At 42.7% G+C, this 27,943-nt stretch overlaps 1 protein-coding gene across 1 annotated transcript; it reads left to right on the plus strand.

Moving 5' to 3' along the window:
• The first annotated feature begins 15 nt into the window (after positions 1–15).
• On the plus strand, positions 16–12,047 carry MANSC1 (MANSC domain containing 1). The gene is made up of 4 exons (XM_005866813.2): positions 16–95; positions 1,362–1,681; positions 3,640–3,780; positions 10,683–12,047. Exons 2-4 carry the CDS (start codon positions 1,459–1,461, stop codon positions 11,570–11,572), a joined length of 1,254 nt encoding a protein of 417 aa, XP_005866875.1. The 5' UTR covers positions 16–95; positions 1,362–1,458; the 3' UTR covers positions 11,573–12,047.
• The last annotated feature ends 15,896 nt before the right edge of the window (positions 12,048–27,943 follow it).

The following is a 27,943-nucleotide window of genomic DNA, read 5'->3' on the forward strand; positions in this document are numbered from 1 at the left end:
GCTGCGGGTCCCCTGCAGGCTCTCCAGGCCGGCCGGCCGCACCTGTCGCAGATGGCACCGGCCCCGCGTCGTGTCGGGACCCGCAGAATAGTTTAGTGAGCGACATACATTTCCTCCACGGAAGGGAAATTTTCCTTTTTTTTTTTTCTTGTATGATTTGTGTCCCGTATTCATTATCAAACCTACTAATTGTCTAATACTCTGTAGATGTGTGTGTGTGTGTGTGTGTGTGTGTGTGCGCGCGCGCGCGTGTGTGGTGATAGATTATTATGCTGGGAGTAAAATGATTTCCAATATTTGAAGTAGTTATGTGCACGTATGTTTGACTATAGTAATCAGGCATTAAAGCTCAGGCGCTTCTTCTCATGCCCACCTACATCCTTTTCCCTCCCATCTTTCAACAAGATTGAACTTGACTTTAGACCTTGAAGGCCTAAATAATAACGGCTTAGAAGATTAACTTATCTAATAGTTGTTGAATATTTTTAATGAGATAAATTCTTCAGTACTTCTCGCTGTCCAGCAGCTACAACGATGTTGCATAGTGAGAACACAGCTTAGCATGGAGACTGGCATGTGAGAAATATAAGTTTTACTTATAATTTTATTGTTTCAAAAGTTGGACATCACAGTTAACAAGGTAGTTATTTGACTTGTGCTGGTTTGTTTGGTTTCTTGGTTTTTAAACTATTTCCTTGTTTTTACTTACTAAAGTATTTACATTAGAGTTCACTCTTTGTATCGTACAGTTCTATGGATCTTGACAAATATAATGATATGTACCCATCATTACAGTATCATATAGAATAGTTTCACTGCCCTAAAAGTCTCCTGTGCTCCACTGATTTTTTTTTTTACTGTCAATGTAGTTTTGCTTCCTCCAGAATGTCATATAGTTGGAATTATACCTTTCAGACTGGCTTCTTTCACTCAGCAATATGCAATTAAGTTTCCTCTATGTCTTTTTGTGGTTTGATAGTTCATTTCTTTTTATCCCTGAATAATATTTCATTGTATGGGTGTACCACAGTTTGTTTGGAGATAAAACAATGAGAGGCAAGAAGAGGAAGGATTCTAAAACTCAGAGGCAGGCCTACTATTTGTACCTCTTTCTTCACAAACACTCATCGGCTTTTAAGCAGTGAGAGGATAGTATACCTGTTTGTGTTTATTAATTCTTTGCCAAGTTTTTAAACGAAAGGTTGCCTCAAATCTTTTAGAAGTGATATGAATAAAAATACTTGTTTATTTTTGCCCTATGAATTGTAAGTCATTGACATCAACTTAAAGGAAATGAAATGTATCTTTTCTAGATTTGCTAAAAGAAACAAAACTCACTAATGATTTTCTTTTTGGTCTAGAGAGAAATTCCATCATCCGCGCAATCTTCTTGATGCAAATTAAGACCACAGGAAGGGTTATCCTTGACCTTTGAGGACTTTAATAGTGAAATTTAAAATGTTCTTCAGGGAAGAATGGCGCTTGACCTACACTTTTATAATCATTGGTTTCCTGACAGTCAGGCTGTCTGCCAGTCATAATTGTCCTACCCAGAGTCTAGAAGATGTTGTCATTGACATCCAGTCATCTCTTACTAAGGGAATCAGAGGCAATGAGCCCATACATACATTAACTCAAGAAGACTGCATTAATTCTTGCTGTTCAACAAAAAACATATCAGGTAAGTAATAGTCCCTTGACAACCCTTTATTCCATGTGTTTTGTGACATAAGTGGCTGGTTGACATGGCTCAATAGTTTATATTAGTGATTCTCAATGGGGTAGGAAGGTAGGTGACAAAATCACCCAGGCAAGATTTCACAAGTGTGCCCTCTCCTCCCCTAAGCTGTGTCAGAGTTACTGATGTGTGTGTGTGCGTGTGTGTGTGTGTGTTTGTGTGTGTGTGTGTGTGTATTACTCAGGTGTTTGAGTATAAAAAGGTGGAAACCCACCAGTGTTAGGTTCTAACAGGCATCTGGGATATTGAAACAAAAACGCTATTTAAATGCTTAGCTGCCATTCATATGACACTGAAGGAAACTAAGGCCACAGGTTTAAACCATCCCTTTGCATATTTTAGGCTCCAAACCTATTACCTGAAAAGAGAAGTATATGTCTAAGTGAAACAATGTTGTTCAGTTGTTTATGAACCTGCTCTAATTCCATAAACGAAAAACAAAACAAAACGCCCACCTAAATTTATTGAGCACCTAATGCCTTGCTGGAGATAAAACAAATGAGTAAGATGGACAAGGCCTTGCCCTCAGAGCCCAGAAGAGCTAGTGAACGTTGGACAAGTGATTCTTACTTGATTTATTAGCCAACAAAATCCTGTTTTCTCTTAGATCTTTACTTCCTTTTCTTTCTATAATGGTTGTGATATAGGAAGGAAGGAAGGAATATCTTTTCATCACCATATATTTGATTCCCTTTACCCTCGTTGTCCTCTCCATTCCTGTTCCCCTCTGGTAACTACCATTCTGTTTTCTGTATCTATGAGTTGATTTTGGGGGGGACAGGACTGTTTTTTGTTGCTTTTTGTTTTATATCCCACATATGAATGATAACATCCGGTTCATGTCCTTTTCCGTCTGACTTATTTTACTTGGCATAATTCCCTCAAGAACATGCATTTTAAATAATTAGCCTATATGCTTCTTAACCTTCAACTTGGCCGAAGGGTCACAGGCCAAGATGTGAAACTATACCAGATTGAGGTCAAAGCCAACTTTAGGCCATGATAATTAGAGAGAACATAAGAGAAAGAGAAGCCAGCAATGAAAGTTAAGAGTGAAAAGTGAGGAAAGAAAACAGAAAAGCAAAAATGATAAGAAAGAAAAGAAATACTAAAAAAGAACCAAAAGGAAAATGGCACTGATAAAAATAAAAAATAGTCTTTGCATTCCATATCCTACTCAGATTCTTTGTGGAAGGAGGCATAGTATGTATGATGCTGAATTTACTGACTCCATCCAAGGACACCTTGCTCATGCCTTCATATGAGTGTGAGACGCCTCAGGATACAAGAGCTATAGGAAATCATTAGGGTTAGATCCATTTCTTAAGTCCCAACTCAACTGTGAGTTGTATAAAGATTGCACAATCAGTGTTTCTATATATTTTTTGGTGGATATATTTTAGCAAATGGAAGGTTTATTTCTAAATAGTTAAATGCACTGTTAAAAATTGGTTTTGCCAGTCTTAGCTAGTTTGGCTCAGTGGATAGAGTGTCGGCCTGTGGACTGAAGGGTCCCAGGTTCGATTCTGGTCAAGGGCACATGCCCAGGTTGCAGGCTCAGTCCCCAGTAGGGGGTGTGCAGGAGGGAGCCATTCAATGATTCTCCCTCATCATGGATATTTCTATCTCTCTCCCTCTCCCTTCCTCTCTGAAATCAATTAAAAAAATATATTTTTAACAAATTGGTTTTGCCAAAATTACCTTAATTCAGGTTTTTAATCCAATGTCTTTAAACGTTGCTTCTAGTGGCTAAACTAAGGAAAAGGAAATGATTCAGCAGTCAGCAAGCAAGTGAACAAACGTGTTTGTGTTGGACACCAGAATAAATGAGGTTCTTCCTGCTTGCTGTACTCTTTAGAAAATCCTATTTCAAAATAATGCTTATGAACCTTTCATTGCAGGGGACAAAGCGTGTAACTTGATGATCTTCGACACTCGAAAAACAACTAGACAACCCAACTGCTACCTGTTTTTCTGTCCCAGCGAGGAGGCCTGCCCACTGAAACCAGCAAAGGGTCTTATGACTTACAGGATAATTAGAGGTAACGAGAACATTGTTCTTTTTCTTTTGTGATTGGAATTATTTAAGGGTCTGGTTCGTGTGAAAGATTTTCTGCAAAAGAGTCTAAGTAAAACTGCCAAAAGAGGTCACAAATATAGAGGCACACCAGGAAATCTCATGATTTGCAGTTCAGCTTTTAAACCAAACAGCTTTTTTTCCAGTGAAAGACCTCTGGGTGATAAGATTTTTTTGTTTTGTTTTTACTTTCTTACGATAAAAGGTGCACAGACTTTTCAGGAAACATTTTAAAACACCTCTTTAGATCAATGTCAGCAGCACAGGAATAAGTGTTTTGAAAGGGTTAAGACCTATGTGAATATACAGAATTCTAGTATGTTTGTCATTAGGTTAGAATATTTTATAGTCACATGATCTGAAATCAAACTCAGTGGATTTTGTTGTGTAGACCTGTAGAGAAGTTCATTCAAAAATATTAATTGAGCATCTACCATGTAATAAATTCTGTGCAATGCATTGGAAATATAGTCTCCATGCACATGGAACTTAAATATTTCTTCAGAATACAGAAAATAAACTAAAATAATTAATAATGTAATTATTTGGATATATCTTGGTGAGAATTTGACTTAATTTTTCAGGATGAAATGCTTTCAGTATTAAATTTCCTTGAAAGCTTTTGTTATTATACCTTGGATTATTAATATTATTTTCTTTATTCAATAAACAACATGTATCATTTAGTATCATCTGTGCGCCAAGCACTTTTTTACACCCTAGGAATACAAGGATACAACACTAAATATAGAAAACAAGTTTCTCACTTCTGAGACAGAGACAATAACCATAATCCTATATAATAAAAGGGCAATATGCAAATCGACTGAAACGGTGGAATGACCGGTTGCTATGACACGAAATGACCACCAGGGGGCAGACGCTCAATGCAGGAGCTGCTCCCTGGTGTTCCGTGCACTCCCACAGGGGGAGTGCCACCCAGCCACAAGCCAGGCTGACGGCTAATGGCTGACAAGCACAGAGGCGGTGGCGGGAGCCTCTCCCACCTCTGCAGCAGAGCTAAGGATGTCCGACTGACAGCTTAGGCCCAGTCAGGCTGTCTGTTGGACATCCCCTGAGGGCTCCTGGACTGCTAAAGGGTGCAGGCCAGGCTGAGGGGACCCCCTCCCCCCAGTGCATGAATCTCGTGCACTGGGCCTCTAGTAAATAAATAATCAAGAAAACTGTAACACAAGTGCAATGCAGATAATTAAGCTAAGATAATGTAATAGATCATCCCTGAGTGGACCCTCTGGATTAGGTGATCAGAGGAAGCATCTGTGAAGAAGTAACCCTAAACTGAGATCTGAGCAGTAAGGACCCAGATGTGAAAAGATCATGGCAAGACCTTCCAGGGAGAGGAAATAGCCTGTTTCAATATCCCAGTTGGCTGACTCATAGTGAACCATGGACATAAAGAGTGATACACCAGAAGTAGGAAAGACAGAGAGATCACATAAAGCTTTGTAAGCCAGGGTAGGGTAGGATGTTTTTATTTTAAGTTTACAGTGGGAAACCATTGGAAGTTTTGTTTCTTTAAAAAAAGATTTTTATTGATTTCAGAGAGGAAGGGAGAAAGGTAGAGAGATAGAAACATCAATGATGAGAGAGAATCATTGATTGGCTGCCTCTTGCCCGCCCCGCAACCCAGGCATGTGTCCTTGGCTGGAATCAAACCTGGGACCCTTTAGTCCACAGTCCGACACTCTATCTACTGAGCCAAACCAGCTAGGGCACCTTTGGAAGTTTTTAAGCAGGTATGGAACGTGGTTGTTTTTTTGTTTGTTTGTTTTTTAATATGTTTTTATTTATTTAAGAGAGAGGAAGGGAGAGGGAGAGAGGGAGAGAAACATCAATGATGAGAGAGAAGAATCATTGAGCTGCCTCCTGCATGCCCCCTACTGGGGATCAAGTCCACAACCCGGGCATGTACCCTGACCAGGAATCAAACCCTGACCTCCTGGTTCAGAGGTTGATGCTCAACCACTGAACCACACCAGCCAGCGGAATGTGGTGTTTTAAAGGCGATTTCTCAAAGCTCACTGCGATGGCTGTATTGGGACTGGACAATGACCCAGCAGCGAGAGGGGAAGTGGGAAGACTGGGTAGGAAGTGGGGGTGAGAGGCACGTGGAAGGCCATGGCATGCTGGACCAGGGAGGTGGTAGAGGAGATGGAGAGAAGGAGACGTAGGGGCTGTTTCAGAGGAAGAGTTAGCAGGACTTGCTGCTGGCATGGGTGTGGGGGACAAGAAAAGACAAGCTGCCCTAGCCTGTTTGGCTCAGTGGATAGAGGGGTCCTGGGTTCGAATCAGGTCAAGAGCACATGCCCGGTTGCGGGCTCAATCCCCACTGGGGGGAAATGCAGGAGGCAGCCGACCAGTGATTCTCTCTCATCATTGATGTTTCTATCTCTCTCTCCCTCTCCTTTCCTCCCTGAAATCAATAAAAATATTTTTTAAAAAAGAAAAAGAAAAGCATTGAAGCTGAGTCCTAGTTTTTGTCTTGAGTGTCTAGATGGATGGTGACACCATCTACTGAGCTGAGGAAGATTTGAGAAGTGGCTTCAGGGTTGGGAGGGAAAGTGCAGTCAAGGGCTCTCTCCTGACTGTATCACGTTGCATGTGAAGTACTTTGGGGAATGATACTGCTCAGGGCACCTGGGCACTGACTCTGCTTCGTCCCCTGGGTGGGGCTGTGTCTGAGTTTTGTTCATGAACCAGGAAAACCTGATATATCAAACATTCCCTTAAACAGATTATTTGTGTAAATTCCTCATAAACAGCGACGTGAGCCCAAATCTAAAAAGACTGGCATGTTAAGATACAAAATTTCCATTTTGCAAGATGAAAAAAAGCTCTGGAGATGGCTGATGGTGATGGTTGCACAACGGTGTGAATATACTCAGTGCCACCAAACTGTACACTTGAAAAGGGTTAACTTGGTCAATTGTATGTGTATTTTACCACAATTTGTAAAAACAATAATTTTTAAATGACTGTGGATGGTATAGAACAGATTTGGTTTCTCAAAACACTCAAGACTGTACCGTGCATGGACAGTGCTTGTCCTCCTCCCCCGCCTTTTGGGGCTTCAGTGGCCAGGGAGTGACCAGTGTGGCTCCTTCACTTCCCCTGCCTATGGCCTTGGCTAACAACACAGGGGACCTGCAGAGCCTGTTAGACACCCAGGGGTGGAGTCCACAGGAACTGGATATTCCAGTCTGAGTTTCCAAAGAGGTCAGGGCTCAAGACATGGATTTGAACGTTTGCTCTTCTCCCTCAGGAGCTCCCGTCATGTAGAAGTTGGGCCATCACATTCCTCCTCTATTATCCCTTCACACTACCTCTTCTTCATGCTGTCCTTTCTCCCACTATCAGTGTGTGTTCCCTTTGTCTATTATCTATTTCACAAGTAAAGCAGAATATTTAAAATATATAGGTAACTTTAATCCAGTAATTCTACTTCCATAAAATCTACACTAAAGAAACAGTATCAAAACAAGAAAAAGACTATTGGTGTGAAGCTGTTTACTGTATAATGAGTCTAAGAAATGAAAAACTAGAAGCAGCATAGATGTTCAGTTGCCAGAGTATGGTTGGGTGGAAAATATGATGGGCCCACTTGAGGGAATATGATGCAGACACTAAAACATAAGTTTGAGGGGTAGAAATAAACGAATTCATTTAAATTTCTGGTGAAAAACATTCAGTTTTTCAATTACATGAAAAAAAAATTAAAGGTATACAGACATGTTAATAGTGGCTGGAACATAACAGAAATTATAGTTGAATTTATTTTCATTTTTATAATACCTCGGTAATGTTGCTTTTATAATGCATGTATTGTAAAAGAGGGGGTGTACGGTAAAGATTCTCTCCAATGGAAATGAGAGAAAAGGGAACTTGGCATGTGCGTAAATCTTTTAAGGGCTAGTGTAAAGGCAATGAGGTGGAATTAGAATCAAACAGTTCCTCTGGTAGCCACCAGGGGGTGTCATCAGCCCAGAGCAGGTTGATTAATAGCTAGGTGCAAAGTGGCTCCAGTCCCAGACATAGTGTGCAGTGGACTGTTTATATTTTACAGGATGTTTACAAGTTGTGTGTGTCATTCAGTTTATGAATCTGCCCATGTTGATGGATTGAGCTTACCCATAGAAGTAAATTATCTACCTCCTGTTTGGAGTGAAATTAAATGCCTGGTTGGTGGTGTGTTTTTGGATGAGCTCTATTTCCTATCAATGATTGACTAATATTTACAGACTGAAAGTTTGAAAGATGGCAGTGCATTCTACTCATCCTATAAAACTATTGCAGCTTGGCATCATTACGTTTTTTTCAGCTTGTGGGATATCATGTCTACCAAGGACTGGAATAGGGGAATTCCAAAGTAGAATAAATTGGGAGTCTTTGCTCAGCTGATTTTCAAGTAATAATCAGTACGTAAGTTTTTTACCTAGTTAAGTCGCTTAAAAATGAAACTCAAAAGAGGGGTTGAGGGCACAGAACTGTTTCCCAACTCCCTCTGTGGCCTGTCTCTCCATGACTGAGAGAAACTTAAGTGGGTGAGGTCAGTGGACCAGGTGTGCAGGATCCCTGTGTGGTTTTAGGATCTTTGCCAATAGATGAATCTTATCAGGAAAGGAGACTGGCTCTTTCTTTGCTTTATTTACGAGTAGAGGCCCAGTGCATGAAATCCGTGCACTCGGGGGGCGGGGTGTCCCTCTGCCTGGCCTGCGCCCTCTCACAGTCTGGGAGCCCTCAGGGGATGTCGACTGACAGCTTAGGCCCACTCCTCACCAGCGGTGAGCCTGGCTTCTGGCTGAACGCCACTCCCCCTGTGGGAGCGCACTGACCACCAGGGAGCAGCTCCTGCCTTGAGCGTCTGCCCCCTGGTGGTCACTGTACATCATAGCGACTGGTCATTCCACCATTTAGTCGATTTGCATATTAGCCTTTTATTATATAGGATTATATAGGATGCTTGCTTTCTTGGGAAAGAAACAGCTGTTATGGTCATTTCTGTCAATGGCCTTATTTAAGTTCTGAGTTCACACATATCACAGAGCACTTCCTTAGTCTTTTTTTGTTGTTGAAATTTTAAGATGAAATATGTTGAGTCCTGCTGTTTTGTTGTTGTTTTTTTTAAATATCTGATCCTACCTAATCATAGAGATGCTGTTTCCTTCATGGGGATGCTATGTCTATGAATATGATATCACCTGCAGCAGAAACTCTTTTCTTCAGCATTGTTGGAGGAAAGAGGAATTCCAGGCAACTCAATTCTATTTTAGAGGAAAGTACAATATCCTTGAGCAGGTGTCCACAAACTTTTTTCAGTCAGGCCAGTATTTTAGTTTTTGTAGGTCATACACAATCTGTCCTACTTAGTCACCTCTGTCTCTGTAGTTGGAAAGCAGTGATAGACAATATGTAAACAAATGAACATAGTTGTGTGCCAATAAAACTTTATGAACACTGAAATTTGAATTTCATGTCATTTTCATATGTCACAAAATATTATTTCTTAACCACTTAAAAATGTAGAAGCCATTCTTAGTGCACAAACCATATAAAGACAGGTGACAGCCCAGATTAGGGCCGCAAATCATAGGCTGCAAACGCCTATCCTAGAAGGATTAATATCTGACAGTTCCAAAGGACCTCTTAGAGGTGTGAGGCTTAGAGAGTGGTCACAGATGTTACAGATCTGAAGTTGCCTCTGGATCTGTTTGTTAGGACAGAGGAGAGTGAGAGCTGGTTTAGAAACCGGCATTGAGGGGCGTTGAGGAAGGAAAGGGAAAAGAGAACAGGGGAGAGTTGATCAGCAAAGGCTAGGAAATTCCTTTGCTTCCTTCCTTGTGTTTTCTGCAGTTCTCACCAAAGTGAACTGATTAGTTCACTAGCAGAGTAGCTCAAATGATCATTCTCTGTCCTGATTGCTTTAACAGACCTTTTGCAGTCTGAGCGGTGATAAATGGCGTGTGTGACTAAGAGCACCATTCTAAGCCTTCTCATGCGTGAGGAGGACCTGAGGCAGGTTCCTCTACAGTAGGAATTGGGACTGTGTGATTTTCTGCTCTTTATGTGGCCATCATGATTTCAAATATGGGCTCATCATCCTCAGAACCTGAGATACTGGCTCTAAAATTTTAATATTTGAGAGCCAAAATTAAATCTTCCAGGTTGCCTCTCTCCCCTGAGTGTGGTGCTGAAAAAAATTTTTTTTTTAATTGAAAAATGTCATCAACTGCTTTGGCCTCCCTGCCTCCTGAGGAGACCAAAACCCCCTGTTCTCCTCCCCATTCCCCCTTGGCAAAGCAAATCGCGAGGATTCCGCCTCCTTTCCCCATTGTCCCCGTGGCCTCCACCTACCTTTCTTGCCTGTCCCTGTCCCCACTGTTAATCTCTCCAGGGATTGCTTGCTCCCCAGTTGTTATCACATCCCAGCTGGCACTGCCTGCAGGAGCTCTGGCCTCACATGGGCAGTCTCCCTCCCAGTCCCTCTGCCACATCACCTGGCCCAGCCTTCTTCCATGGCCTTGGCCCCTAAGGCGTCTCCATCTTCCTACATCTCCTGCTGCCCGTGCTGAGGTCCTCCTGGAGTCCCTGCTCCTCTCACCTCTTCCTTCATTTGCCTGACCCTCCTCCACACATTCCTCTTCTCCTCGGTCCCATCACCCTAGCAATAAACCACAGCATCTGGTGGAGAGGTTCTGATTTAGCAGTTTGTATTTTTCCATTTTGCACAAGTTTCAAAGAAATGTCAAGTATCCGCAGTGTGGGACTTACTGAACAAGTGAATATGTGTATCTTTTTTAACCTACCTTATAAATTTAAGTCTCCCTTATATTTTCTTTACATTTCCAGATTTTCCATCATTGGGCAAACCTGAGTTGCTGAGCCAGAGAGGCACTCCCATACCCCCTCATCCAACAGGTTATTCAAAGCCCACAGGTACCTTATGGAGAGATACATTTTCTCAGAAGTTCGGAGCCTCAGATCACGTGGAGAAACTACTCAAGATTGGTCCAGTGAGTACACCGTCCCCTGTTTATCAAGAAAAGGGGCATTTTCAGAGTCCCCAGTTTTCCTCAGGACAAAGAATAGGTCATCTGCTGCCTGAAAATGTGACGACAGTCCCCACTACAGTAGCTGCTGCTGCTCTACATACCGTCTCCGCCTCTCCAGAGCCCCGGTCTCTCTTCCCCAGCCGTGCTCCAGCCATACCGTCTGTGTCTTCCCAACCACAGGCGGCCACCACAGCTCCGCCTGCAGCGACAGTCACGTCTCAGCCTCCCGCAGTCATCTCTACCATTTTGACACGTGCAGTGGTTACACCTCAAGCTCACATGACTACCACAGCAGTTCCAACCACCGTCTTTCAGGCACCTACAGACTTGAAAGGCCCACCAGAAACGGTGCCCTTTAGAGAAATTTCCAACCTAACTGTGACCACAGAGCAGGTCCCTAACCCTGCTGCAGGTCTTTTGCCAAATGCGGGTTCTCCCGCCATGAATAAAACTGCTCCCCAGGAAAATGAAAAGACCAGTTTAGGCGGCTCCTCCCAGCGCGGTGTTTCAGAAAGTCAGCCCGGCCTCCCATACGAAAAGTGGCTCCTCATTGGGACCCTGCTCTTTGGCGTTCTGTTCCTCACAATAGGCCTTGTCCTCTTGGGCAGAATGCTCTTGGAATCCCTCCGTAGGAAACGTTACTCGAGACTTGATTATTTGATCAATGGGATCTATGTTGACATCTAAGAACAAAACTACATGCTCTCTTAATTCAGTGGTTCCTAGTAGCCCAAACGCAGTGAGTTTCTACTAACTCGCTGATCTGAGGATTTTTGAAGGTATTTTAAATGAGGTCAAGAGCCACCTACCACTTTCTTTTTTCTTTTTTTTAAGCGGGGGAAGAAAGCAAATTAGGTGATTGGAGTGATCTGTCTCTAAAATATTAGCTGAAAACAAAGCTTTACCTAAAGGAATAATGTATAATTGCCATATAAATTTGAAAAATGACTATTTTTTTTGTTTGTTTTTGAGGGAAGGGGGAGAAAATGGTTAGGACTTCTAGGCTCCAATTTGTTAATATTTTTAATTCCAGATAAAGTCATCTACTTATGATATTAATGCTAATGGATTTACTTTCCTTTTATATGTATACCAATGAAACTTATTCCAGATGTATTTCCCTCCAATGAAATATTTGAATAAATCTTTTGTTACTCAGTAATGTTCTTGTAAGTCATATGCCCAGCTGGATAACTTTCCATTTATTCCCACCAGTAAATGATTAAATGATGAAAATATGTGTTCTAAATTAAAATGAAAATTCCCCTCCCCCTTTTCTCATCAATGAGCAAAGAGGTTCCTTTGGGAGAATTCTAGCAAAATATTAGGCTACATGGAGACAATGATAAGTCAGTTCTGATGCCCAAATCTACTTTGGATCTATTTTAATTAACTTTTAAAAAAAATAATAATAATATAGGCATTTTCTTAAATTTAGAACTTAACCATATTCTTTATAAGTCCTTATCTAAACTTGACCAACACTCATTTTTGGCTTTATTTGTAGTAACATTGGAAATAATAGATAGCACTTAACAATTTTTATTCAAGGATTAGTGTGTTTAACTTTCATTGATTAGTTATTGAAATGTCTGAGAAATGCTTTTAATATACAGAGTTTGCCAGACAAGTTACAGTGGGTCACTAAGAAGCCAGGAGGCCACCTAGGTCAGTTTGACATCTGCAAAAGCAGAGGTTTGGTCCCTTCCTGGTGATAAAATGGGATTCAGGTGAGAACTTTACACAGTGAACACTAGAGGGCAGTAGGTGGTTAATAAGTATAGCAAGGAAGGCAAATGTAGGAAATGATAGAAACAGGCTTTTTTCTCTTTCCTCATCTCTTCCTTCCAGTCCCCTCTCCTGGAACCCTATCCTCCCCCTCCTCCCCGCTGGCTTATACCAAGCTCATAAAGCTCATTAAGAGGAAAGCTAGTCTACTGAAAATAGTATTTTTCACATATTTTCCAACTTAACAGTTTGACACAAATCTCCAAGGGGTTTACATAAGCTTTAAGTAGGTTGAATAAATAACACCTTGAATCAATTTAATTTAACAAGCATTTATTGAATAGCCACCTGTAGGCCAGAATCAGATTAGTAACTAAGAGCCTCAGAATTTTTAAATTTCCCCCCTCCTTTTTGATGGAACTAAATCGTGGAAATAAGGCTATTCTGTGGGTGTTTTTAAGAGCTTTCTCCTGCTTCTCTTGGACCTCTCCATCTCCTTGCTGCGTACAGTCTTCTTCGAGATGGAAACTTGATGGGGAGCCCAGACCTGAGGCCCTAGCTGTAGTCCAGATGAGAAATGCTATGGGGCCAAACTCTGGCAGTGACTGGGGACGGATGCAGATGGTAGGGGAACCGTTGGATTGAGGACCTGCTTCTAAGAGGTGGACTAGCTCTCCTCACACCGTGGATGAGACTGCTGCAAGGGGACATCAGAGGGGAAAGAAGCCTGCATTTGTTTTCTTTTAAAGAAACTGTAACAGTGATTAGCTTAGCGGCTAAGCCTTAGCCGAACTTTTAGACAAGGTGCTCTGAACTATAAGCTCTCTCCTTTGGCTTGTGAAAAGGGAAGGTGACAGCCTAGTACAGGTGAGTACACTACAATGGTTCTCCCTGCTCAGAAAATATTCTCTCTCCATTGTTAATGGAAGATAGTCACCTGGGTTAAAAGGCGATTCTTAAAAAAAGAGAATGACCCCTGAAGAACACAGCCCACCGCTCATTCCCCCTGGATGAATACCGCTACATTCTTGTTTCTCAGTGATCCTTGCCTGAGTGAGGCATCCTTGAAACTCTTTGGTTCCCAGGTTGTGGTGGGCACTACAGTTTATCCACGCAACAGCCACCCCCAGCTCCACGTTTGCCTTATTTGTGATCGGTTGGAAGTGTCAGATTCCTTCCCAGCCCCTCTTACAGTTAGGGATGGGCCTGTGACCCATTTCTAGCTTAAAGGAAACCTACTGGAGGCTTCTAGGAAAGATGATCCTCCTTGATAAGTGAGGGTCACACAAGTAAGAAAGCCCCTTTTGCCTCTAACTCTTTATTTCCTGCTTAGAATGCTGGTCAGGTGGTTCTCAACCTTCCTAATGCCGCGACCCTTTAATACAGTTCCTCATGTTGTGGTGACCCCCAACCATAAAATTATTTTCGTTGCTACTTCTTAACTGTAATTGTGCTACTGTTTTGATTCGTGATGTAAATATCTGATATGCAGGATGTATTTTCAGGGGTCACTGTAAGGACTTGATAACTTGGAGCTACTGCATGCAACTATCATTGATAGTGAAGCAAATGTATACTATGTGCCAGGCACACTTTTACATACACAAACTCATTCCTACAACAACCTCATGAAGAATTTCTTCAAAATATGTTTTTATTGATTTTAGAGAGGAGGGGAGAGGGAGAGGGAGAGAGAAACATCAATGATGAGAGAGAATCACTGATCAGCTGCCTTCTGCATGGCCCCCACTGGGGATTGAATCTGCAACCTGGGCATGTGCCCTGACCAGGAATCGAACTGGTAACTTCTTTGTGTATGGGTCGATGCTCAACCACTGAGTCACATCGGCTGGGCAAGAATTTTTATGCTTATTTTGCAGATTAGTAAACTGAGGCACAGAGAGGTTAAGTGACTTAAGTTTGAGGTCATTTGCCCAGATAATCTGGCTCCAGAGTTCTCATTCTTTGCATTCTTATAACTGGAATGATAACAGAATAGCCAAAAAAAAAAAAGAGGTTTGCAGTAGATCAGACATATTCTAGACAACAGCTTTGAAATTTTGTTGAATTGAATGATACCTTGAACCAAAGCATGAAGATTAAGGGATCAGTGGTCTCATTCTGGGATGGGCTTCCTGTACTTTTTCATTTGCTGACATCCTGTCTTCTTGTTTGGTCACTGACCACCTGTGCCAAAGTCAATGGCCACTCATTAGTTGGAGGTACACCAAAATAGAGAACCCATCCTGACCCCAGCTTCTCACCCCTCAATTAACAGTACCACCATCTCCCCAGTCTCCCTGGTACTGAGCAATGCCAAAGTCTAATCTACTTCTCTCTTGTCTTCAGCCTCCACATCCAGTGTTTACCAAATATTATCTATTTATTCCCTTTCAAAAATGCTTTTCTCCCTGACCAGTTTTCTCAGTGGTTAGAGCGCCAGCCTGTGGACAAAAGGGTCTTGGGTTTGATTCCCAGCCAAGGGCACATACCTTGGTTGCAGGTTCAATCTAGGCCTGGGGGCTGTAGTTCTACACCCCTGTTCTCTGTTTTTCAAATGTGCCAGGCGCCTTCACGAGCCATGCCATTCCCTCTGCTTATAAATGCCCTTCCCCTCGTTCACCTGGCCAACTTCCACTCACCTTTCAAGACTCAGCTCAAACATCACCTCCACCACTGTCTTCCCAGAGTCTCCCTGGAGATGTATAATCCTCCCGGATTTCTGGCATGGCTCTTGATTTGCACCACTAGCAAGACACTTCCATGGTATCTTCTAACATATCAGTTTATATGTTACACCGCTAGACTGTGATATATTAGAGAGCAATATTTCTCTGATTCTCCCATACTTAATAGTGTGCCTGGCACATAGTAGACACTCCATAAATGATCACAAGTGAATTTTAAAACCTGTTTGGTGAAGTTCATTCCTTTCAGCAATGAGCAGTAATGTGATCGGCTGTACATGCAACAGCTTCTATATCATGCAGAGAAAATCCAGTTAAAACCCCCACTTGTATGCATTTTTTAAGAAAATAGGATACAATCCAAGTGCACAGTGATAAAGTATATACACTTAACTAAGACCATGTGCTGAGGAACCAGTAGATAAGTACTGATATTTGATTTTGTTTATTTCTTTTCTTAGAGCACCATTTACTTAGCCTATAGAGAGGGTGAACTGACAGAATGTTTTTGCCTGTGTTCTCATATTTTTTGTTTATTTTTTAAATCTATTTTTATTGTTGAGAGTATTACAGATGACCCCCTATTTTTGGTTAATTTTAAGGTAACTTTTAGAGCACTCTTACAGCCAAAGTAAGGCTCAGATTCTAAGTTGTGTGTCCCTAAGTTATAATGTTAGTCAGCAAAGGAGTCAAAACTAAAACCTAGAGCTCCAGCCTTTTGATTCAATATTCTTTCTGCCACACTGTACTACCATGAGCAGAGACATGGAAATAATGCACCTAGCAACACACACCCAGACATTGTGTGGGTGTAGGTATGTGTCCAATTTTGATTTTCAATCTCATTGTATATAACCTAATTTATAATGTCTTTAGTAAACATTTGTTTTTCATCTTCTTTTGATGAGAAACATCCATTTACATTTAAATAATAGAAAATGAGGACATGAGACTTATTGAATTCTGTTTTAATAGTTACATGCAAATACTGTCCTTATCAAGACCAACAGAATTACCTATGCAACTTTACACTCGCTTGCACTTTTTCATGTGGATAATTTGTCTCCTCAGCAATATTGGAAGTGCCTGGAAGAGTAGAACTTCATCTTGTATTTCCTTTGATTGGCTGGTGTCTTGTTTGCCACCTGTGGCTACTGTGCAGGAAGAGTAAGAAAGATACAGCTCAGAGAATTGAAGGACTCACCCAACCTCGTCCCTGCCTCTCCATCTTTGCTTTTACTGCTGTGACAGCTCCCGCCGGCCTTTGCATTCAATAGGTGAGCAGTAAACATCTGTAAGTTTTAACATCTTATAGGTGGCTAAACTCTAAGGTTTCTGGCCCCTCTTTCATGGGATGAATGGAACCCAAATGCAGCCAGACAAGAACTATAAAAGGTAGGAGTGGTGGGCCCTTCATAGGTCTGGCCTACGTATGGGACCCCTCATTCCTCCTGTTCTTCTTCCCTCTCTCTTCCCAACACCACCCTCAACTCCTCAGGCCCTGAGGCCTGTGCTTCCCTCCAGCATCCCCTCTGCCTGTAGAGGCTTGGCTTCAATGGGAAATGGGGAGACACAAGAATGGCCACGCTCTGCTTTTGAGGTACCGTCTCCTAAGAGATGTGGCTTCTTCTCACAGTCACTGAAAGCCACTCACTCGCACCCTCAAAGGAAAAAAGGAAACCCTTACCAGCTCTGACAACACATACCCAGTTACACACATTTGCAGGCCTTTTTTACAGGCATATGCATGATAAGCTTTTTAAAATATATATATTTTTATTGATTTCAGAGAGGAAGAGAGAGAGAGAGAGAGAGAGAGAGAGAGGAGAGAAACATCAATGACGAGAGAGAACCATTGATTGGCTGTCTCCTGCAGACCCCACACTGGGGATGAAACTCCCCATCCAGGCATGTGCCCCTTCTGGGAATTGAACTGTGACCTCCTGGTTAATAGATCGATGCTCAACCACTGAGCCATGCCAGCTGGGCTCATGATAAGCTTAAAAAAAAATCCAAAACAACAAAATCTGAAAAGATAATATAGAAAAAATAGAATTTGGAGCTGATGCAAAAACTCTTAAGTGAGTGAGTGTGGGGGAGTGAGTAAATGAGAGGGGACCGGGCAGATGAACCATTAGCCAGCAAATGGATGTTATTGCTTCATATTTCATGAACCCATACATGGGGCTAAATTTACCAGCCTTAGCCAGTGTCCCCTAACAAACCACTAGGGCAGTGGTCGGCAAACTCATTAGTCAACAGAGCCAAATATCAACAGTACAATGATTGAAATTTCTTTTGAGAGCCAAATTTTTTAAACTTAAACTATATAGGTAGGTACATTGTTATTAACTTAATTAGGGTACTCCTAAGCTGGCCTTTGCTAAAAACGTCCTCAATCTGAGGGGTCGACCTCAGCGAACGTACCCCCACTTCTTCTAACGCCACTTCTTCAAAATAGACTCGCCCGGGCCGAAAACCGACTTCTGCGCATGGGCCACAAAGTTTCAATCGCACTGTACGTGCGCGCCCGCACGTGGTATTTTGTGGAAGAGCCACACTCAAGGGGCCAAAGAGCCGCATGTGGCTTGAGAGCCGCGATTTGCCGACCACTGGCCTAGGGTGTTTCACGCTGGGTTGATCAGGGACAGTGGCACAAAGGCTGCTGTCACACAGCCTTCTTTTCGGATGCCCCAAGGTAGACAGGAACCAGGACAGCTGCAGTTTTGCAGATAGTAAGGAGCTAGAAAGAATCATTCTCTCCCACCTGACCCTGCCTCCCAGGCAGCCATTCTCATACTCAAGTCAGGTTCTGCCTATCTCCTTTTTTCTTCCCATCCCCTTCAGTCCACATCATGAGCCATCTAAAGCTCGGCTTCTTATCTTTTAGAAGAAGGGAATCTCTTGCATCGGGAGGACTTTGTCCAGCATGAGCACTGGTGACATTCGCCCTCCCCCAACCCACCCAGCCACAAAAACCCAACATACCTCTGGGCTGGATTTCTGACCTCCCTCCTCCCCTCTGCAGTGGAGAGGAAAAGGGCACATTCTGAGAAAAACAAGTATCAGGGGTGGATGGTGTGTCCTGAACTTTAAAATGTTAAATGACGGTGAAAATATTTTGGAAAAGAAACCATCCTCGAAATTGCGCTACATAGTGAAGCTAATGGAGCCCATCTGTCGTCTACCAAAACTTAGAAAAACAAACTAAAAACAATACTTTAGCGCCTGCCAGACTGAAATGGGACCGACTCCTTAATATTCACTCAACCCAGAGTAAAATGCTTTAAAATGGTAATGGTTCCAAAGTGTAGCCGAGCTGGGTGGATAAACAACAGACCTCAAACACAGGGGGCTTATGTTCAGATCCCAGCTCTGGGCAAATCACTTAATCTCCTTCTCAATTTTTTCAGCTCTAAAATGGGGATGTCGGTATTTCACAAGGTGTTTACAAGGCATACTAAAGTGATTGTAAAGCACTTGACAAATGTTCAGTAACTGGTGCTTTTTTCATAACTTGGCTCTATCGCGCCCTTCATTATTCACTCAGTGGTGTGGAAATAAACGGAGACGAGCCAAAGGAGCACAGAGGCTATTCATTCCGGGCTTGCTTTAGTAAGGGAGTCAGCCACCATCACTTGCATTGGGCAGGAACTCAAGCCAAGCAGAGGAGTGGGGAAGCTTTATAGGGGTAGGGATGGAGGGGTGGGTGTTGGAGGTATGCCCTGATTGGAGGTTGCTGGCCTGGGGAAGGTGGAGATGGGTTACCTAGAAGCTGGCATCTTATGTGGTTGATTTGAGGAGTATATTTGGTTTTCTCAGGTTAGTCCTGGACAGAAAGGGGACAGAGATCCTGAGTTGGAAGCCATGTGGTTAGACTTCTTCAGCTGATGGCGGCAGAGGCTGTGGGTCAGAGTTCCTCTGTCATATGTGGGTTGGCCATTGTCTGCTTGGGTTTTTATTCTCTCACTAAAGGCCCGGTGCACAAAATTCATGCATGGGTAGGGTACCCAGGCCTGGCTGGTGATCAGAGCCGATCGGGGCCTTCCGGCTGCTGGCCGGGGCCGTCCTTCGTTCCATCCTGCCCCCTGGTGGTGGTGGTCAGTGCACGTCATAGCAAGTGGTCGAACTCTGGGTTGGTCCAATTCCCAAGGGGATAATTTGCATATTAGCCGTTTTTTATATAGGATTGAAAAATAAAAGTTGGGAGGGGTCCTGCCTAAGTAGCCTCGGGAGTAGCTTGTACCTTGTGTATCTTTGAGTCACTTTTAGAAGCAGCAAATTTGGAAGACAGATTGCTGAACCAACCATTTTTACTCTCCAAAATCAATGGACCTACCACTGGCCTAGCCATCAGGACACACACCCCCTCCCCCACCGCCACTCCTCCACCCCCATTTCAGCGCCCTCATGAATAGGCTGAGAATTCCTATCTGTCTAGCCTGGCTCGTCCTTTGTTTTTGAGGATAAGGGGCTTAATGTTTGTAAGAGAACCCGGTCAGGCAGGTATTTTGGAAGGCATGTTAGCAGGGTGAAAAGGAAGACAGTGGCATAAGCCTTTGAATTTCCACCTAGTGAACTGGAGTTTTGAAAATGTTTACTTTTTTTTTTTAGAAGAAGCATTTGCTACAGCATGTGTAAGTGTAAAAACGTGTAGACCCACTGCTTAAATATCCAGTAATGAGTCTGGAGTCTGAGAAGTCCTCTCCTTCATAAACACAGAGCCCAGACTACAACCAAGATAGGCCAGAACTCAGGCATACCTGTGAGAATAGGCAGAACTCATTGGCCTGGACACAGGTGCAGGGCTAAGGACATAAGACTTGGTGAATGTGCCAAGACCAAAAGATAAGCCTACGGGGAAAAGGCAGATGGACTCTCACCCCTATAAGCCAAGTCACAGTAGATCCTGAGGGTCAGCTCAAGCCGGAGTGGGGCAAGCAACTGGCAGCTGATTAGAAGGGGCCAAAGAGACTGTGGGCAACAGGGAGACTCAGCAGAAGGGCCCCAGGCACCAATCCTGAATTCTGGAATCGTGGGTGATCTGAGGCAGTTAGGAACCAGAGCATACGACAGTCCTTCAACTCAAGGGGTCGTGGAAAAGTGGGAAACCCGGTTTTCAGAGACACACCTGATAACCTAGCTCAGACATACTCAGTTCAGCCAAATGACTTGATGCTCATTTCTACCTCACAGGGTTCTGATGGGAATTAAATAAAATATGGCAGATGAAATACTCAGCACAGAGCCCACTACTAGAAATAAATCGAAGTCACTATTTAGTGTTATTGTTGTTATTGCTTTCTCCACTCATGAAATAGGGAGGGGGATGTAGAGAAGGAAGAATTTATATGTTCCTCAGGGACATTTTGTCCAATGGACCAAGCATAGAAATTCTTCAGTAAGGACCTGGGCACACATTCCCTCCAGACCTGCAGGCGCATAGGGCAAGGGGGACTCATAGGGACATTCTGGTGGTTTGACCTTCGGGCAAGGCTTTCTCCTCTGGGACAGCACCGCCTCCCCTGCACCACACCTGCATACGCAGCCTGTAAAATGAGGCGTCACTGCTTTCATCGCTTTGTCTCTGCGGGAGGAGGGAGCCAAAGGAGAGGTCACTTTCTTCTCTTAAGCCTTAAATCATAACATCAACAAACATCATACATTTTATTATTAAGAAGCAATTACACATACAGATTATGAATCACATCTTAATCCAATTGGCTCTACATTCCATAACACATTGGAAACATACAGGAGGATTTTAAATATTTACCTTCAAATTTTCAATGTTATAAGGTAGTACCCTTTGGGGAAAAAAAAGGGAATTTCCTTCCTGATTCTTATGCCCTTTACTCAAATCTAGGAGAACATGCCCACACCTTTCGCTGCTATCTGTATTGGGTCCTGCGTCCCAGACTTGTTTACTTATAGGTTTAAGCTCAACTCCACCCAGGTCCTGAACTAAAATAAGATGTAGGCAGCTAGTAATTGCTGTTTAGGCCCAGTGTATGAACTTCAAGCCCTAGGCACAGTTATACCAACTATAGTAATTATTTTTCACTTTTCCCCTGCCCAGAATCCCTCCTGCCTCTTCTCATAACAGTACCCTATTTTTTTAGCGGGCACCAGGGATTGGCAGGGGTAAGGAGGGGTGAACAATGTACTCAGGATAGAACTCTCATAGTGCTGTGCTTCCCTCACATGGGGTGGGCACTGCTTCTGAACCAGAAGACTTGTCAGACTCCAGATGTATTATTGGATATTTAAGCAGTGGCTGTACTGACCATCCCTGGAGATTCTGATTTAGTTGGAGCCAGGGTATCAGTATTTTTTTTTAAAAAGTATTTATCCATCCTCTTTTTTCTATTCTTTTCTCTTTTTTAATAAAAATACATTTTTATTAATTTCAGAGAGGAAGGGAGAGAGAGAGAGAGAGAGAGAGAGAGAAACATCAATGATGAGAGAGAATCATTAATTGGATGCCTGCTGCACGCCCCACACCGGGGATCAAGCCAGCAACCCAGGCATGTGCCCTGGATCAAAATTGAACCCAGGACCCTTCAGTTCACAGGCTGATACTCTATTCATTGAGCCAAATCAGCTAGGGCTATTAATTTCTTTTAAAATTTTAAATGTATCAGGGTAACATTGGTTAATATCACTATACAAGTTTCAGGTGTACAACTTTATACTTTTACCGCAGGCTGATACTCTATTCATTGAGCCAAGTCAGCTAGGGCTATTAATTTCTTTTAAAAATTAAATGTATCAGGGTAACATTGGTTAATACCACTATACAAGTTTCAGGTGTACAACTTTATACTTTTAAAAGTTCCCCAGGTGGTCCCAGTGTGCAGACCGGGTTGAGATCCTATGCAGCAGGGCAGCAAGCGGAGAGCTCCTATCCCTCACCAGCTCCAGGGACTCTCTTTCCCCCTGCGCATTCTCCAGCTTTCTAGCTCTTGAACTTCCATCTGGTAGATCCATGTTATAATGTGGATATTTGTGCTGTAAAGCGAATACAGAATTAAGATTTTTAGATTGAAAAAATCCACCAGAGGTGGTGGATCATTTGTGACATTTTTATTAAACTTAAAAAGATTCTACAGTTTCCAAGCATGATGCATCTGTGTTAACAGAAAGGTTATTCTACTGGTCTTGTGAGGAGAAAACTAGTGATGAGAAGCAGCTTAGGCAGTTTGGAGGCTGTTTCCAGGGTGCAGTGGGCATATTCTGATAAGACTCCTCTAAAGAGGAGAGAGACATGTGGCCCAATGAGATGAAGGAAACAAGCCTTGTAATTCTGTGAAAGGACATACTCTGCTAATTTTTGTGCTATCTGAATGCCAGAATTTTGATTCTGATACTCATGTAGGACTCATAGGGTCCAGATACTAGATGTACCATTATCTCTAAGACATGTTTTTAAAATTATTTAAATCAAGACTTTATAGGTAATAGACAAATGGGTTTGTCTGAAAAGACTGAGCCCACATACTGGGATCCAAAGGGCACTGGACCCTCACAGAGGTTCGTGTATAACAAACTATATCATGATACTTTCTGTGGAATATCATTCAATATCTCCCTGGCAGAGGTGGAAGCTGGAAATTACTGCTTAAACACTTCATGCTCACTGATGCATGGGCTACCCAGCACAGTGCTCAAAGTATTTAATTCCATGTCCTGGAGTTAGCCTTCCACCTGCTTTTCAGGTCAGCGACAAAGACACCTGTTGTAACCCCAGTCGGAGTTCATAATAGCCAATGATTTCTGGCCAAGCTACAATTTTTATGGTGAAAGTTAAAGGTACTACTGTGACAGTTTTCCTCATTTCATTCATCCATTTCACAAGCAGCGACTGGGCAAGTTCTCTGTGTGAGGCATTGTGTTAGGAACAGAGGACTCAAAGATAACTAATCCACAATGACAACAAATTGTGCCACAGACCATCTTAGAAGTATGAATAAAGTAGTGTGGAGAAACAAAGTTTTCCTAATAAATATAAGGGTTTTTGTTTTTGTTTGTTTTTTTAAATAGGAGAAGTTGCCCTAACCGGTTTGGCTCAGTGGATAGAGCATTGGCCTGCGGACTCAAGGGTCCCGGGTTCAATTCCGGTCAAGGGTATGTACCTTGGTTGTGGGCAAATACACAGTGCGAGTGCACAGGAGGCAGCTGATCGATGTTTCTCTCTCATCGATGTTTCTAACTCTCTATCCCTCTCCCTTCCTCTCTGTAAAAAATCAATAAAATATGTTTTTTTTTAAAAAGAAAAATAAAATAAAACAGGAGAAGTCATGTTTGACTTAAAAAGTATATGGGCGTTTCCCTAAAAGAAAAGCAAAGAATGGTACTCCAGGCAGAAAGAATAGTGTGTACAAGAGCATATGAGTAAAAAAGAGCATGGCAACTTTGGGGACAGTGAGAAATGCAGTATTGCTAGAACAATAGGTTCATGGCAATAGGACTGTGCATGAAACTAGCAGGTAGTCTTTTATGAGGGGCTTTTGTAAGCCTTTCTTGAGAGCTTAGATGTTAGCCTGTGAGTGCACAGGATAAAGTCATTCTTTCCAAGCATGCCATATTTTTTGTTTTAAATGAAAAGCTACCAGCTGAGTGAGAAAAAGACTAGAAATGAGGGTCAGGAAAGGTAGCTCCAAGGCTCTTTCTAGAGCAGTGGTTCTCAAGCCGGGGAGATTTTTGCCGCCAGGGGATGTTTTCTTACTTCATGATGGGGATTCTATAGTGTGTAGAGACCAAGGATGCTGCTAACATCCTGCAACATACAGGACACGCCCCCTCAGCCCCAACAAAGAATTATCCAGCCCCAAATGACAATACAGTCAGCCTCATTATCCGCTGGTTCTGTTTTACATCCATGGATTCAACCAACCGCAGATTAAAAAAAAAAATTTTTTTTTCAAGTTACATTCTAGCCCTAGCTGGTTTGGCTCAATGGATAGAGCATTGGCCTGTGGATTGAAGGGTCCCAGGTTCAGTTCCAGTCCAGGGCACATGCCCTGGTTGTGGGCTCGGAGATTCTCTCTCATCATTGATGTTCCTATCTCCCTCTCCCTTCCTCTCTGAAATCAATAAAAATATATTTTTTAAAAATTACATTCTTGCTGACATGTGCTATGTAGCTAGGCCTATAATGGCTGTGTCTGTTCTGAACATGTACACATTTTTTCCTTGTCATTACTCCCCAGACAATATAACAACTATCTACATAGCATTTATATTGTATTAGGTACCATAAGTAATCTAGAGATGATTTAAAGTTTATGGGAGGGTGTGTATAGGTTATGTGAAAATATGGTGCTGCTTTATATAAGAAACTTAAGTATGTGCAGATTTTTTATCCTTCTGGGGGAACCTGGAACCAGTATAGGAGCTACCTAAGAAAGAGTAGCACAGACTTCATGAGTGACTAGGTATGGGGGCTGGAAAGATGAAGGAGAGAAAGAGAATGTCAAGTATTCAGTTCATTATGATTGGAAGATTGTGATTTCCACAGATGGAAACAGGGTATTGTGGAAACAAAAAAAATAAAAATGCAGTTTGGAGGAAGAACGAACAAGGGATCCTGTTCCAGGGTTTAGTGGTCAGTCTCTGCTTTTGGTTGCTCAATGTCCATCCCCTCTTTGTCTTTTCTTCAAGGAAAAGCACCTTGATTTTTAAAATATATATATTTTATTGATTTTTACAGAGAGGAAGGGAGAGGGAAAGAGAACTAGAAACATTGATGAGACGGAAACATCGATCAGCTGCCTCCTGTACACCCCCTCCTGGGGATCTAGCCTGCAACCAAGGTACTAGCCTGCAACCAGAATCAAACCCAGGACTCTTCAGTCTGCAGGCTGACACTCTATCCACTGAGCCAAACCGGTTAGGGCACCTTGATTTTTATTCAGATGTTCACCTTCCCTCTAAACCCCATGTTCTTCAGGGGCCGCTGACCCCACGCCCATCCCCTGGAGGTGGGTCCTGATTGGATTAAACCAATCAGTTCATCCCATTCTTCTATCATAGTAATTTGGGTAGAGGCCAAGCAATGGTAACAAAGAAACCCACAAATAGTGCTTTAAATAAGATGGAAATTCACCTCTAACTCTCATGAGAGTCAGTGCTCACGGAGGGATCCAGGGCCAGAGGGGAACTCTGTTCTACTTGCATTAGCGAACACAGACCACTTCCACGTCACTGCACCACCGTCTCCTGAGGCACAGTCCGCACAGTGTTGAGTCTGGCTCAGCTCCACGTCCACGTTCCAGGCAGCAGGAACTGTGAAGAGAGAGTTCACCGTTAGCCATTTTTTGTCTTTGAGAAGCCGATGGAGAAGTTTCACACACCACTTTCCCCTCCCATCCCACTGACCTGTACAGGACTTAGAAACTAGTGAGTGGCCATGTTCTCAGCTAACACTGGGGGGAGGTGGCACTTCTTGAGCTGAAAGGAAAAGGAAAGTGTAGAAACTGAGGGATAATTCAGTGTTTGATCCAGGACCATGAATTGATATAGGCCCATGAGATCGGAAAAATACATGAAAAAGACATTTTCTGGGAACTTCTGGGAAAGAAGTTGTAAAATTCACATAAACCTAAAAATAACTGACAGTGCCCTGATATTTTCCCTTAACCTTATTAGATTTCTTTCTCCAAACTGCATTTTTATTTTTTCAGTTTCCACAATGCCCTAGTTCCATCAGTGGAAATCACCATCACATTCTTCCCATCATAATGAACTGAATACTTGACATTTTTTTTCTTTCGATCGTTCCAGCCCCCCAAAATCAGTCACTCATGCAGTCCTTGCTATCCTTTCTCAGGTACCTCCCTTTTTTTCTTCTTCCTGTTCCCCATGAATCTTACCACTGTCTTTACTGTGGCCGACAAGCCCTGCCAGGCCTGGTCTCTGCCTACCCCCCTGAGCTCTCTCCTGTCTCCCTCCCTCACTGTCCTCCATCCACATTGTCCTGGCACTTGAGTGGCCAAACTTGCTGCCCTCAGTGTTCGCACTGGCTGTTCCTTCGGCCTGGAGTACTAGTGCCCCGGGTATTCAATGCTTTACCTTCCCTTCATTTGCCTCTGCTCTCATGTTACCGCCCCAAAAGGACCTTTTGCAATCACTCTATCTAAATTTTAAATACTATCCACCATCATTCTCCATCTCCTTCCTCTGCCTCCCCCCACTTCATAGCAGTTATCACTAGCCTTTCATATTTGCTTCAGATCTTTTGAAAATAAAGAATATAGTTGAAGGCTCCTTTGTCCATCTACCACATTATCATTCCATTTTCCTCCTTTACCAGAGGAAACTATGTCATCATTTTCCTCTCTCTGACTTCATGTATTCTTCTCATGTTTCTATAGATCTACTGCATGTAGGTATGTGCAAACAACAATTGCTTTTCCTGTTTAAGTCTTTTTGTACAGTTATCTATTATATTGCACGTATCTCTCTGCAACACACACACATGCAAGCACACACACACATGCTTATATATATCCAATCCAGTCATTTTAATGGCTGTACTGTGTTCCAAAAAAAAGTATACTTCAGTTTAGCCCCTTATTGATGATCATTCAGGTTTCCCCCCAATTTACAGTTACTACTAACAACACAGCAAGACAATATTTGTGCTTGTGCTTTTGTACACGTGTGGAAGAGTTTCTTTGGGTTGTAAACCTGAAAGTAGACGTGTGGGTCATGTGATCTGCCAGATATTTTTCATTGCCCCCTAAGATCCACTCTTTCCTCCATTCTGCTCTGGTGGGGAAGCTAACCTATATGGACTGCATCAATGAATTTCCTTTCCCTCTGGCTTCTTCTTCTTTTTAAAAAAATATATTTTATTGATTTTTTACAGAGAGGAGGGGAGAGGGATAGAGAGTTAGAAACATCGATGATCGATCAGCTGCTTCCTGCACACTCCCTACTAGGGATGTGCCCGCAACCAAGGTACATGCCCTTGACCGGAATCAAACCTGTGACCCTTCAGTCCACAGGCCGACGCTCTATCCACTGAGCCAAACCGATCAGGGCTCCCTTTGGCTTCTTATTGGATTAAGCCAGTGGGAGGAAAGGGGTGGGAGTGGGAGTGGGGAGTGGAGAGTGAGATTAGGACATATATGCTTTTGGCTCATATCCTTCTGGGTCTCAGAGGGCTGGCTGCATTCCTCTCTCTCCCTAAGGCTGCTGCTCCTTGGTTCTGTGAATCTGGTGATCACTCTTTGAATCCTTTCAGGGATAGCATGAAGTTCTCCAAGTTCCCCTGCCATGGTGACCCTCGTTGCTTTTTACATTTTCCACGAACCCTACCCATGTTTTAAAAATAGTCGTTTTATTAAACTGTCCTCAATGACACAGGGTGAGAGTAACATTCTGTTTCTTGGAAGATGCTTGTGTGAGTGAGTGTGTGTGTGTGTGTGTGTGTGTGTGTGCATTTTCAACTTTACTAGATGCTCATCAATCAAACTAACCTTCCAGCCTCGATTTCTCCCAGGGGACTTGTTAATGAAATCTTAGATATTTGGTAACATTACTAAAATAAGACTTCCTTTTCACCATCTGAAATCTCTTCTCCAGTCGGGTTAGCCTATTCACTGGTCCCTTGACATGGTCTTCCTTGAGTGGAATA

The sequence above is a fragment of the Myotis brandtii genome, unplaced genomic scaffold, assembly GCF_000412655.1.
Source record: "Myotis brandtii unplaced genomic scaffold, ASM41265v1 scaffold237, whole genome shotgun sequence".
Taxonomy (NCBI): Eukaryota; Metazoa; Chordata; class Mammalia; order Chiroptera; family Vespertilionidae; genus Myotis; species Myotis brandtii.